This window comes from Streptopelia decaocto, assembly GCF_964273445.1.
Source record: "Streptopelia decaocto genome assembly, chromosome: 7".
Taxonomy (NCBI): Eukaryota; Metazoa; Chordata; class Aves; order Columbiformes; family Columbidae; genus Streptopelia; species Streptopelia decaocto.
The window spans coordinates 41,316,496-41,330,811 of record NC_138661.1 but is presented as its reverse complement, the minus strand read 5'-3'; the positions used below and the strand labels follow the sequence as shown (position 1 = coordinate 41,330,811).

General features: G+C 43.0%; 1 protein-coding gene across 1 annotated transcript; it reads left to right on the top strand.

Annotated features, from left to right (window-relative positions):
* Positions 1-407: 407 nt before the first annotated feature.
* VPS18 (VPS18 core subunit of CORVET and HOPS complexes) lies at positions 408-12,327 on the top strand. The gene is made up of 5 exons (XM_082057924.1): positions 408-561; positions 5,707-5,848; positions 6,021-6,112; positions 6,824-8,694; positions 9,435-12,327. Exons 1-5 carry the CDS (start codon positions 471-473, stop codon positions 10,161-10,163), a joined length of 2,925 nt encoding a protein of 974 aa, XP_081914050.1. The 5' UTR covers positions 408-470; the 3' UTR covers positions 10,164-12,327.
* The last annotated feature ends 1,989 nt before the right edge of the window (positions 12,328-14,316 follow it).

Here is a 14,316-nt window from a genome sequence, read left to right as displayed (position 1 = left end):
CTCAAAAGTGTTGTGTAACAAATTAGTGTTTTTGTTAATGCCATTGCTATAAATTCAGCTAGTTTAATCTCGAGGATGAGGCTAGGACAACAGCCCTTAAGCACTATTTTGTACTTCAGAATCTCAGCTCTGAATTCCTATTTTGTGACACACAAGCTGGGTTCTAGTCTAGAAAGCTGGGATAAACTCGCAGAGCAAATCTAGCGCAGTTCACACACAGCCTTACGCTGCGTCGCCATATGCTTTGCCACAATCATAATCTTAGCAATAAACCCAACATTTTACTACCCCACGCCCAATTTTTGCGGGTCACCCCTTCCCTCAAGGCGACTCTCCACCCGGCGGAGGGGCGGGGCAGTGGCGCAAGCGCAGTGCGCGCCGGACGGCCACGTGACGCAGATCAGCTGAGCGTTGGCGGAAGTGGCCGGCGCGGAGCTGGGGTGGCCGTTGGCGGGTGCCCGTTGGCCGCCATGGCCTCCATCCTGGACGAGTACGAGGATTCCCTGTACCGCTCCGCCTCTGTGCAGCAGAGCCGCGCCAGCGTGGGCATCCCGCACTCCGGTAGGTGCGCGGCGGCGCCCACGCAGCCCTCTGCCCACGCTGGTCCCGGGGGCAGCGCGGCCCTGAGGTTACAGCCAGGCCCTGGGCACGTCGTGTCCCCCCCGTCCGCCCAGGGGAGGTCTAGGCCTGGTGTCCGGCCGTCTGGAGGCCTGCTCCCCCCAGTAGTCCCTCTGCGGGGCCTCCAGTGCGCAGGGAGCCCCGCTACGGGTTTCCCTGCAGGGAACGGGAGGCAAGGTGGCAGTTCCTTAGCTGGGGGCGGGCTGAGGAGCGGTGGATGTCAGGCTGAGGGGAATGCTTCCAGTAAAAAAGTGTTATCACTGCGTATGTGGTGTAACATTCAGCTGTGATTTATTTTTCCACCATTCGCTGTGTGAAATGTTTTGACGCAAGGGACACTCAATTCCTGATGAAGCTCAGGGGTGGTGCAGGGCATCCCAGCAAAACTGACGTGCTAGTTATCTGTGGGAGGGCTTTATAAGGCCATACCTGCCTGTGCTGTGAAGTGGCATGTGGTGGAAACGTGTGTACATGAACTGGCCTGCCTTTGTAGTCACAAGTTATAACCACACCTCAGCACTACTTGATTCAGAGCTGTGGTAGTTGTCTGACATTGTCTCATCAGCTTGCTTCCTTTTTTTTTTCCCCCTTCGTCCTCTCTGAGGAACTCAGCTGTTATGGCCACAGTATTCTGGCTGTGGGCACAGTTGTACCTGCCTGGAATTAGTTTCCTAACCCAGATGCAGTTTACCAAAGGCATCATTGTTTGGAATGTTTCCCCTAGACTGACTACCTGAGGGCAAGATTACTGCTGAAAAGGATTACCAAGAAAGCAATCTATATCACTATTAAACTTTTCTGTTAAGATCTGTGAAGCTTTGATATACTGCAGTGTCCAGGGAGGTGTACAATCAATGTAAAGTAACAGTGTGATGATGAGCCAGTTGTTCCTTTCATGTGCGAGAAAGTATACAAATGGCAAGCATATACTGCGATAAGTTCAAGGTTTATTAGGTTCTATAATTGTTCCCTTTTAGATGACACCTCACAATGTTTTTTTGAGTATAACAGGGAAATACAAGTTATGAGAGGATTCTGTTCTGCCTGGTCTTGTCATGGTAGCACCAGCTGCCATGCAGAGCTGGCATTTTTGAGTTTGGAAATGCATGGATGCATTCTTTGACAATTTTTCTTCATATAGTGTTGCCCACTGTTAACCTTTGGGGAAACCAGGTTGTGAGGTTTACATATGTGGTAAGAATTGATGAGTTATGTCATATTATGTATATTCTTGAGTATAAATACACAGAATTTCTCTAAGTACTGAGGTAGGTATGTTCCCCATGTTTGTTTTAGCATGTGTAGTTATTTTGTTGTGTAATGTTAGATAAAAAATAATTGTCCTGATTAGATGTTGTGCAAAACAGTGTTGGGACAAGCTGTATTACTGAAAATAAATTTTCAAGGACTCAGCTTTTCTTCTTTACTGCTGCAACACTGTCTTTAGTCATGACTGTCTTACAGTTGAGAAATCTGTCTATTTGCTGACAATTGATCTTGGAAAATGAAGTTTTGGAAACTACTTAAATGCAAAGGAACAGCCTAATCAGGATTTTAATTATTCTTAAATCAGATTGCACTGATGGTTTTAGGCAAAACTGAGGCTGGTAGAAGTTGTGGGCAATCTGAAGTTTAAACAAATTAATTTTGGAAAAAGATGCAAGTAATAGTTAACTTCCTGAAAGAAGTCCTGAAAGTTAAGTTGGACATTTTAGAAAATGTTCAAACTTATTCTTGTGTTTCAGTTAGCCGTTCCCTGTGCTTGTTAAACCGCAGGTGCTGTTTCTTAAAGTTTTAGGTAACCAAGCAGTGACTCTGTTGCCAACCTAAAGTACTGCTGCAGTGTAAACTTGAAATAATATGGTTCCAGCATGAAAAGACCTACTTTGACTCACTAGGCATGACTGCTGTTGGTGAGCTTAGATCTTTGGACAGATTAAAAGCATTAAGGAAAAATGCAGATTTATCCAGAAATCAGGGTGGGAAATGCTGCAGTAGAACCTTGCCTGAACCAGAAGTGGCACACGGCACATTGGGGTCTGGATGAAGGAGCAGACTCTTTCAAAGCAATGTATCTCGTAAAATAGACATCTCCTTTGTATAGAGAACGGTAAGCTAAAGAAGTACATCCTTCTGTTATGGACACTGGCTAAAATTCCCCTGTTAGTGATGATCCTACAGTTGTTATAATTTTAATGGGTACAGTCCTAAAGAGCCCAGAATGCTGGAATCCAACCCACTGGCCTGAAATATGACTGAATAAAAAAAATCCCAAATTCACCCCAGTTCAAAACCCTTCTCTCTGCGTAGGTGCTGGTTGCTCCCTTTCCTTCTTGTGTTTGGGTTTCTTTGCTGTCTCAGTCAGCCTTGTTTTGAAAAAAATTCAGCATGGCGTGAATGAATGTGACTTGATGATCTGTTGGTATGTGGGTTTTTCCCATCAGAGTAATCCTTCCTTTTTATATATAAACACATGTACTTATATCCGTTGGTTAGCTGTGACATTGTGTGAGTCTGCAGCTTGGGAGTTTTGTGTGCATGTTTTGAACCACAGTTCATACCAGCAAATTTAAGATGTGGCATTGCAGCTCCTTAATGTGAAATGAAGAACATATGTTTTGCTTAATTGTAAAAATCTGGAAGGAACGCACATTTTCGTAAGTGGGTAACGATTAAGATGTGGATCGATGCATAAGAAAAAAGCATGTCCTGAGCAAAAGGCTGCCTACTCAGATTGTGGTTGCTTTGTCTATTCCTGTGTGAGCATCTTTCATCTAAAACAAGAATCCTTTAAAGATCCTGTAGCTGGTCTAGTGTTGAGGTAGAGGTAAGGAGGCGGCTTTGGTAGAATAGGCATTTGAAAGATTTGTAGTGTTAACAGACTGCTTTCCACTACCACATTGGCCTTTTCAAAAGCAATATGACTGAGTATTTCAGGATAATTTGGAGGAGGCTGTAGGTATTGAGTGTGCTTTGAAGTGGTGCTGTGAGTCACAGTCTAGAGAATGTCAGGCTTATGCTCTTTAGGATGGAAGCAGTTTGTTTCCCTGAGATACAATCCCAGGTTTCTTTTTTATTTATGTTTGTATCTTCTTAGTTAGCTACTTTGGTCTTAACTTGCTACAGCTCCTTTTGGTTTTAATCTTCCTGTCAAGGCTAACTGCTTGCTTTAGAAATCACTCAGAGGTTGAGCAAAGCAGATGGGTTAACCTAGCGATGTATCGATCTGTCTTGTGTTCTAGTGTGAGGTGGTTGGGTCAGACTGAGATGCTCTGCTGTTTTCTTTGTCACAGGGTTATGTAAGACTTTGTGTGTATCGGAAATTCAGTCACTGGGAAAACTTGTCTCATGGGACAGATATGGATGAAACTTTGTGATAAGATCTGTTTGTGGATGCACAGATGTTCCAGGATTTTGCTAATGAGCATCATCACTTGGTTTTGGTTTTATATGAATGCCTTTTTATTTTTTAGTTCACTGGCATATCTCAGCTCTTTTGTAGTTTTTTGCTTTCTCATAGGAAAACCATGAAGAGTGCTGTCCTCATGTAGAAATGGAATGGCATGATCTCTGCAAGTCCCATGTTTTTTTGGGTGCAGAGGTATACCCATCTTCAGTGAAAACTAAATCTGTCATGCTGCTTCTGTGTGCTGCCATGTGATGTTACAGGTTCACCTGTCTGGAGTTTCAGTTGGTTGGCCTCTTGCCTATGGCTGGGCTTTTGCCTTTGTCATAGCTAAAGGAATGAGTCTTAGAGCTTGAACTGCGTCTTGTGCTTTGCCCATTGGCACTGAAGATCATAAGAGGTTTTTAAAGCAATAGATTTCTAAGATCTACCTATCTATTTATTAACATATTTCTGCAGAAGCATGCCTCTTCCCTCAAATCAGACCTTACTTTGCCATTCCCTGCCTTTCCCACCTAGATCTCTTTCATAAGTAATCCCTCAACACACCTTCTTATGGATGCCACATTTCCCAAGCTGGTTGGGACTAAACTCTCTAGCTGAATACTTAGTTGCATGAGCTGACTTGCTGTAGTTGCACACATTCCCATTTAGTTCATTGGTTTGTCAGGTTTGCTTGGTTGGGCTTAAAACTCATCGTGTCTCCCATAAGGTGGGCGTGTCTTGTCAAACTTCAACCTTTAACCTTAACTTAATTGGGCATTTCTTAAGATCCAGGCATGGTTTTTGAAAGTATCTGAGGATTAGGTTAGTTTGACTCCATTTTGGGATTTGCCATGAAGCACTAAACCTATCTGAATGGGTTTTGGCTCAAGAAGCAATTTGTGCCAAAATTGGTGCATTGATTCAGGAATCACCAGGTCTTGCTTACTGTTTTGGTTCAAATAAGTAATTCGCATGCCTTCCAGCAGCAACTGGAAAGTTGCAATTAGGATAGTGTTGTTGGTGGTAAAACAGGGTTATAGTAGAAGCATCTTTGTGACTTCCAGCTGTGTTCCATGCAGAAAGTAATCCAGGGGACTTCTCTCTTTGATGAAGTCCACTGTGTGGTTACAAATAAACTGACATGGCTTTAAAAATAGCTTCAGCTTGTGAATGGTGGATGTCAATTATGGTAGCTCATTCAATTCCACATGGAATAGGAGAGAAATATATTTCAATTAGTGCCACAGTAGTCTCTTGGGTAGCTTGTATGGGAGTGTCAAACCAGAGCCCTCTTTGTGCCTTACCAGCCATTCTTTCCTGTCTTGAACAAATAAACTATCAATGAAAGAAAACAAATTACTTTGATTCTACTCTCATTTTCAGTTTTTTATGCAGTTTATGTGACAGTTCTGTGGCTTCCCCTGGAATTGTGTGTGCTTTCAAATCTATGCTTGTGACAAATTTGCAGTTCTGTGACAAGACAGTAAAGCATACTACTACTTTTCTTTCCTGTTACACATATCTATGTGACTGCTGCTCTTGGTGTTCATGCTCCATGGAGTGCATTCCGTTTTCAGTAAAACTCAGAGCAGGTGATGATCCTTATAGTCTTTTAGGTTAGATTTTGATGTAGTGTAGGGTGGTTGTTGTGGCTTTTTGTCTTGCTCTGTTTTTATGTGTTCCTGTTCTTTCTCCAGGATATGTGAATGCACGACTGGAGAAGGAAACACCAATATTTAACAAGCAAAGGATTGATTTTACTCCTCCAGAGAAAATTAACAGCTTAGTGGTCTCCTCTAATCAGCTCTGTATGAGCCTTGGCAAAGACACCCTTCTCAGGTAATGCTGCCAGAGACCTGAAGTTATTGCTTGTTTTCCCCTGCCTTTTTTTTAATTAAATTGCTAAAGAACTTACTGGATAAGAAGCCATGAACCCAGTATGGAAAAGAGTAAGCAATTACGCCTACGTGAACTTCTATTAGAAGCATGCTTTCATGGTTTCTCTTTGCAGGATTGATCTTGGGAAGCCAGATGAACCTAATCAGGTGGAGCTGGGACGCAAAGATGAAGCCAAAGTCTACAAGATGTTTTTGGACCACACAGGTGAGGCAATGGACTATATACATTTACAGATGGTGGTTGGCTGCAGATGCAATTGAATGTGCATAAGAAGCACTGGTGAAGGAGTTCTCTTTCTGCTCTGTCATTAAGGAGAACAGGTGGTTCTTCTGTGGGCAGGACTGCACTGCGCAGGGGCCCTGCCTACTGATTTGCCCCTGTGCTATTAGGAGAACACTGGCTTGTTGCCTTTGAACTCTCTGAAATGAACACATGCAAATTAGACTGTTCTGAGCAAGGCTGCTAAAACTGATAAAAGGAAATGTTTGCCATCACCATGTGCTGTGTGTGTTTATATAAGAAAATTTCAAAAGGACTATAAAATATCTGCAGCCTCGTCTGATTTTTAAAAAAAAAAAGTTTGGAAAGAGTTGCTTATATCTGTCACCAACTGCCAGGGCTAGAAGAGAACTCTGGGAACTATTTGTCCTTAGAACACTTATTGAAACAGCAGAATACCTTCTCACTGAAGCATCTAGGACTAGTAATTTAAGTTTGCAACGTATAGACTGCCATTCTGATCCAGCATGGAAATCCCCCACGTTCCTATGAATGCCTAGGAACGTCTTGGATTAAGTATGCTGATACCAGAGCTTATCAAATGTGAGGATTAGAAGCCTCAGGAATTTGGCTTGCTTAGGTGTTGTCTTAATTTGTTCTCTCCTTCTCCTTCCCAAACCCTTCTTCTGTTGGCAGGCTCTCATCTCTTGATTGCTCTGAACACCAGTGAATGCCTTTACCTGAACAGAAGTGTTCAGAAAGTGCGAGCACTCTCCCGCTGGAAAGGCCACTTGATTGAAAGTGTGGGCTGGAACAAATTTCTTGGATCAGAGACCAATACTGGGCCTATCCTGGTGGGGACAGCCCAGGGGCAGATCTATGAGGCTGAAATCTCTGTCAGCGAGGGAAGCCTCTTCAGCACTAATCCTGACCAGTACTTCCGCCAGGTCTACACTCTGGAAGAGGAATCAGGACCTGCCCCAGTCTGCTGCTTGGAGATTGAACGAGGGATAGAAGGGAAATTTTTTATTATAGCTACCACTCGAAAGAGACTCTTCCAGTTTGTTGGCAAAGTGCCTGAAGGGACAGAGCAGCAAGGTTTCAGCTCTATATTTGCTCTGCATGCTGACCATTTGCCCAGCTTCCGGGAGTTTCCAGCCAGTTTTGGTTTCAGTGAGATAGCCTTTTACACCCCAAAACTGCGCTCCAACCCACGCTCCTTTGCTTGGATGATGGGAAATGGTGTTTTATATGGTACATTGGATTATAGCCGTCCTGATTCAATTTTGAGTGATGAACGGGTCTGGGTTTATCCTCCTGATATTGACATAAATGTGAACAAGCCAATATCAATTGTGCTTACCCAGTTCCACTTCCTGTTGCTACTGCCTGATCGGGTCAAAGCTGTATGCACTCTGAATGGGCAGGTTGTCTTTCAAGATTTGTTCCTGGAGAAGTTTGGCTTACTGACACGCATGATCAAAGATCCCACAGTCCAGCAGATATGGATCCACACTGAGAAAGTAGTGTTCCGTTACCATGTCCAGCGGGAATCTAGAGATGTGTGGAAGATGTATATGAATATGAACAAATTTGATTTAGCCAAAGAGTATTGTAAAGATCGTCCAGAGTGCCTAGATATTGTTCTAGCAAAAGAGGCAGAACACTGCTTCCAAAACAAGAGGTATCTAGACAGTGCCAAATGTTATGCACTGACCCAGAACTACTTTGAGGAAATTGCTCTTAAGTTCATTGAAGCGAAGCAAGAGGAGGCCCTGATGGAGTTTCTGATTAAGAAGCTAAGTAACCTAAAGCCTTCTGAGAAGACGCAGACAACTCTGCTGACGACGTGGTTAACGGAGCTGTACCTGAACTGGCTAGGTATTTTGGAGGGAGATCCCTCACAGCGAAATCTCTATTTGGATACACGGGAGAAGTTTCGCACTTTCCTGAGCAGCCCTAAAAACAAAGACTGTCTATTTAATAACCGGGCATCTATTTACGAGCTTTTGGCAAGCCATGGGGACACAGAGCACATGGTCTACTTTGCAGTCATCATGCACGACTATGAGCGTGTAGTAGCTCACCACTGCCAGCATGATGAGTATGATGAAGCTCTAAATGTGCTGTCCAGGCACAGAGATGAGAAGCTGTTCTACAAGTTTTCTCCAGTCCTCATCCAGCATATTCCAAAGAAGGTAGTTGATGCTTGGATTTCTATGGGCTCTAGACTGGATGCCAGGAACCTCATTCCAGCCCTTGTTAACTATAGCCAGAGTGCCAGCACCCAGCAGATCAATGAAGCCATTAGATACATGGAGTTTTGTGTCTATCAGTTGGAGGAAACCCAGCAAGCCATTCACAATTACCTGTTGTCTCTTTATGCTTTGTGTCGGCCGGACTCGCTGCTGTCATACCTGGAGCAAGCAGGAACCAACCCAAACAGGATCCACTATGACCTGAAGTATGCATTGCGCCTGTGTGCAGAGCACGGGCACCACCACGCATGTGTCCATATTTACAAAGTGATGGAATTATATGAGGAGGCTGTGGATCTCGCCTTACAGGTATGTGTGTCTGTGTGTGCGTACTATGATATATAGGAACGTAGCTTGTTCACTTTATCTTGAACAACCAAACATTGAGAGGAACTGGACAGACTCATCAGTATAGGAGCTGTGCAGCTAAGTCTAGGAAGAAAGACCTGTCTCTGTTAAACATACTTCTGTGCTTTCACGATTTTTTTTATGTAGACAGTTGACTGTGACAAGCCATAATTGAGGGTAGAGGTATGGAAAGTACAAGGGGGAGTAGTATCTGTCTTAAGCTCACTCTCTAGCATAAAATACCTTTAACATATCTGCATTTATGCAAGCCTTGTGTAGCTGTTGTTCAGGATTCTAATTACTTTTATTCGTATCTGTGGTAATTATCACAGAAGAATGCCTGTGTCAGCTAAGTCTGACCATCAGGGAAATGTTGGAATTTTTAGTTTTGGCATTGCTATGTCTTTTCTGAAACGCGTGGCCAGCAAAGATACTGTAACATGGATTTGCCCTGATTGTGGTGCTGGGCTTTGTTGTTCTCTGCTGCCTAGCAAGTGAATCTTCAGGGAGGAATACTGGTGGAGAGGGGAGGTGTTTGACAAGTAAACAAGGAGCAGGTCAGTAGTGCAGCTCTAGGCAATAAGGTAGCAAGAGAAGTTTTCTGTTAATGCCTCCTATAATGGACAACAGGCTTTGAAGCGGAATGGTAGATAAACAAAGAGGGAAGTTTAACTCAGTACCCTTGTCTGTCTGACTTCTAGGTGGATGTTGATCTTGCCAAGTCCTGTGCAGATCTCCCTGAAGATGATGAGGAACTCCGTAAGAAACTCTGGTTGAAGATCGCTCGCCATGTTGTTCAGGAAGAGAAGGATGTCAAGAAGGCAATGGCCTGCCTCTCCAGCTGTGCCCTGCTAAAGATTGAAGATGTCCTGCCATTCTTCCCAGACTTTGTCACTATTGACCATTTCAAGGAGGCAATCTGTAACTCCCTGGAGGACTACAACAAGCACATTGAGGAACTGAAAAGGGAGATGGAGGAAGCCACACAGAGTGCCAAGAGAATCCGAGAGGACATCCAGGAAATGAGAAATAAGTATGGCTCTGTGGAGCCTCAAGAAAAATGTGCTGCTTGTGACTTTCCACTTCTAAACCGCCCTTTTTACCTTTTCCTATGTGGTCACATGTTTCACTATGACTGTCTCCTCCAAGCAGTTTTCCCAAACCTTCCTGCCTATAAGCAGGCAAAACTTGAAGATCTTCAGAAGAAGCTGGCAGCTACCAGTCAGCCTTCCAAGAGCCACCATCGTCCCAAGGATGCAGATAACATTAGCTTGGGGAAGGGGCAGCAGAGCCGGGAACAGATCAAAGCTGACATTGATGACATTGTGGCAGCAGAATGTGTGTACTGTGGTGAGCTGATGATCCGGTCCATTGACAAGCCTTTTATTGATCCCCAAAAGTATGAAGAGGAGATGCAAAGCTGGCTGTAGTTTTCCAAATCTGCAACTGTCAATGCACCGTAATGGTTTTGTTTGCAACTTGTGGAGCTTCTGTGTTGGGAATATCACCTCCAGAAGCAGGAACACGGTGGCTTCTGTGGAACTCTATGGAAAGAGTAGTTGGGTCTTGTTATCAGGATTACAGTGAACTAGACTTGAAAATGGGGAGATACGGCTGTGGCTGTCTAAGAACTTAAATAGTTAGAGGTAACCTACTGGAATATCTTTTAGCAGATGTTTGCTCCGTGCAGTTCTGAGGTTCTCAGTGTAAAGCTAATGGAGTGCCTTGTTGACCAGAAGGAAATGGGAACAGCTTGTGATTGTCTTCCGTGTTGTGTGGTACTTGTTTTGGTGAAGACAAGCTTAAAGGGAAAGGTAGTGAAGGACACTAAGCAGTGTAGTCGTCTTCACTTTCAGAACTAGAATTGCCTTCTCTTTCCTTTTTGCTCAGTCTATAACCACATACATAGGCAGAACATGAAAGAACAGATGCGCTTGTATATATATTTTGTAAACATCATGCTATACAAATACATGTTTCTGCACAATGTAATATAAGAATGTGTGTAATTCTCAAGCAAAAGTGTCTCATAATACACTTCAGTCATTTGCCTGCAGTTCAAGGTATATAATTCTCGCTCCCACAAGCTTTATGGATGAGCACATACATTTGAATTGTCTCTAGGTACTCTTCACTTTGTTTCTGGCAATACTCCTTAGCCTGCTCACTCTTGATTTTGTCTTCACTTCAAACTAAAATTGATATATGCAGTAGTAATGTTTCAACTGAAACTCTGCAAGCAGGAACACAACCTGTTTGTGTTGTCCTGCTGTGGTCCTCCAAGCTGCACTGAACTAGGCTAGAGATCTAGTCGTAGGTTCCCTCAAGGGTAGATTGCAGAAAAGTTCTGTTGGTGTGAAATTTGCTTTGCCATTTGAAGCCAGTACATTGTGACCAGGCAGTCTTTTTACTTCCCGACAGTATTTGATATGTTCTGGACATGGCTGAGGTCAGTGCTGCTGTCTGTTGCTCTGACTTGGAAAATTCTTCCCAGAAGGTGGCGATTCCTACATTGTAGGTGATGGAACAAACACTTTTCTTTAGTGATTTAGCAAGGATTCCTTGTTTTATTTTTTAAGAAACTAAAATTTTAATGAGGTTCTGCCATTTAGGGCCGAATCACAAAGGTAGTAATTGGCAGAAGAATGGAATGATCTAAATGAGAAATGATGATTCTTGTAATTAAGGCCGTGGAAAACACTGTCTCTTGAAAAACCTCTACAGTTCTCTCATGTGAATGTATGTGCTTGTCTTGAGTACCCCTCTCAACCTGCTAGTCCCCCTGTTCATAGGGTTGCGGAAATGGGTCTTCACATCGTTGAAAGGGAATTATAAATTGTTTTCCTCTAGGAGCTGACCTAAGAATTTTGGTAACCATTCAGAGCTCCAGAAGAACATCCATGCTTTTGTTGGGAGCTTCAGCCTGGAATGAATTTTATCTATGTAAAATGTCATGAGTAATAAAAAACAGACCTGACAGTAGGAAGACCTGAGGTTTTGAAATCCTCTTTTCATTGTTGGAGCCATGGGATAGACAGTCTCATTAACACCTGGTAGTGTTTGTTACTGGCTTATGAGAAACCACTGCTTTTGTGGTTCCATTGAGCAGTGGTTCAGAAACTGCACAGGCTGTAGTTTTCTTTGGCTCTGGATAGCCTTTTGCTTTGAATAAGTCAATGGGTCTGCAGAAGAGTTTGTGATGAAAACCAAATGTGATGTCTTTTGAAGTTCAGCATCAGGCCGGTTATAACTGGCCACTCCTGACTCATCATCTTTCCAAGTAAGCAGTGTGGTGTTTAAGGTTGTTTATGTCATTCTAAAGCAACAGTAGCCCCTCCCCCTGCCCAGTTTCTGGTCAAAGGCAAGTGGCTGTTTTTCTGCCCTTTAGCAAAAACATGAGTAATAGCTCATTCTTATGCAGGGAGTAATTTCAAGTTACTTATTTTGTTTGAGACATTCTTAATACTTGTTCCATCTCTTTACTCTTGGGTTTTTACAGGTTGCTTTCGTGGTCTATTAGAATTATTATAGTCCTCTCTTCCTATTAGCACTACCAGACAGTTGCATCAGTAAATGTTTCTGTTGTTCTCTGAAGATTAGCAGTATTATTTGCTTACAGACCACTCCAGGGAGATCTGCTTGTCCATAATATTGGAAGAAGTGTGTGTCTGTAGGAACAGAGGCTTAGCAAAACCCCTCAGGTCTTTACCTGAGATGGGGTGGCAGGGGAAGGCACCTCAAGAACTGATTCCAGTCTTAGGTATTAATATGTCACAGTTAACAAAACTAGAACTAGGTGTTTTTTTTTAATGACTAGTAAGCAACATTGTCTGATGGCTGTAGGCTTGTGCACTAAGCTATGTGTACCACAAATCTCATGCTTTCTCACCATTGTTAACTGAAAAATCTTTTAGGTCATTCACTGTCAAGGCTGTGGAGAGCATTAATGCCTGCAAAGACTCCAGCAGTCCTTAAATGACTAGTGCTAGTAGTACAGGAAGCTACATAAAGATACCTTGTGAACTTTCCTTACCTTGTCACATGCTTTGAAAGTTTCAGTAACTACTCACCTGTGCTTCTTGGCAATTTTGCAGTATCACTCAGTGAAAAAGCTAAGAGATTTTTGGGGGAGATGGAAGGAAGTGGCCTGCTTACTGTTCTCCCATAAATCTAATCTGCAAGATCTCTTCCTCTTTGTTTTCAGAATACCATGTTTATTTTTTCTCCTTGTAATTTCTGAACAGTTACATTTTAGAAATCAGTCCTTTGTATGTTTTTTCTAGCTGTGAATCAGCTGTGTAGCAGCTGTTACAAATGTTGTGGCCTTGGGCCTTGTCCTTGCCTGTGTGAATAACCTGTGCGATTTAGCTTAATGCAGCTAGTGAACAGCATAACCAAAAGGCTGGGTGGGAGCCATAGTCCTACTTAACCAGAACAAATACCTGTAGCTAGATTTATGCTGAAGAAATGCAGTTGTGCAGGCAAGACCTAAAGCAAACTTATCCCTACTACCTCAGCTCTCCTGGGCTTCAAGCAAGGGATTGGGGAAATACTGTGAGTTGGGGGAGCCAACTGTGAGTGTGTGTTATGGAAGACTTTGTAGAGAATTTTGGTATATGTAGTTGGAAGCAGCTAACTGAAACGCTGAGAGCTGTGTGTTGTGTCTCCTTTCTGAAAATACATGACTGAGCTGGAAATATAGTACGGCAAATTCTTAACAAGCCACTAGATGTCATTGCTGTCTGTGTAAATACTGAGGTTTGCTGCAGAGAAGCAAAAGGTATTCTGGAGCAGGAGAAAGAATGGTACAAAACAGTGAGGTTCCCAGTGCCTTTGAGGGGGGAGGGTGGAAACAGACCTCTAAGGTAGTTATTGGAAGCAAAGACGCTAAAAAAATTGTCTCTAACTAAGATGCAATTTCAGTTAACAGGTCAGTGTTTTTCAGATTTTGTTTATCAGGAGCTGGATTTATTCTGTTAACAAATGAGTATCAGTCCTCTTTTTTTTAATTGCACTCCGGTTTAAGTTCCTACAGACCTAGCTGATTTAGTAAACTGTAGAGAAAGCATCCCTGGGCTTGGAGTTTAAATGTCTGGTGGCCTTGGGTCTGGCCATTTTTGCTGCTTCCTCTTCACCCTGTCCCAGCAGCAGAGATGGTAGAAGTGAATGTGAGCCAGTTCCTTAGTTGCCTGAGTTCACATCTAGTGTATTTTGTTAAAAGCACCAGTAAAGCTGGGTTTGTAATTTGACATTGGACACCAACTTGTGTGAACAGAAAAGTTAGTGTGTTTGCTTTTGCCTCTGAGCTGTGGGGTCATAATCCCAATAAAGGGGCAAGTGGGAGTAGGAACATCTTGTACTTTATCAAAATTAGATGTTATAGTTTGACTCAGACTGTAGTCATGTGTTAGCATGTAGTTCCCATTTACTACTGCTCTGTCACTGTTAGTGTAGACTGTCTATGTTTACAAGTGCAAATACTTAACTTCTGGAGGGAATTGATGGGAAGTTTGTCCCTTTAATCACTGTATCCAACAATTCTGTACTGAGCTGTGGGAAGAAAGACTGAAGACAGGCCTCCTC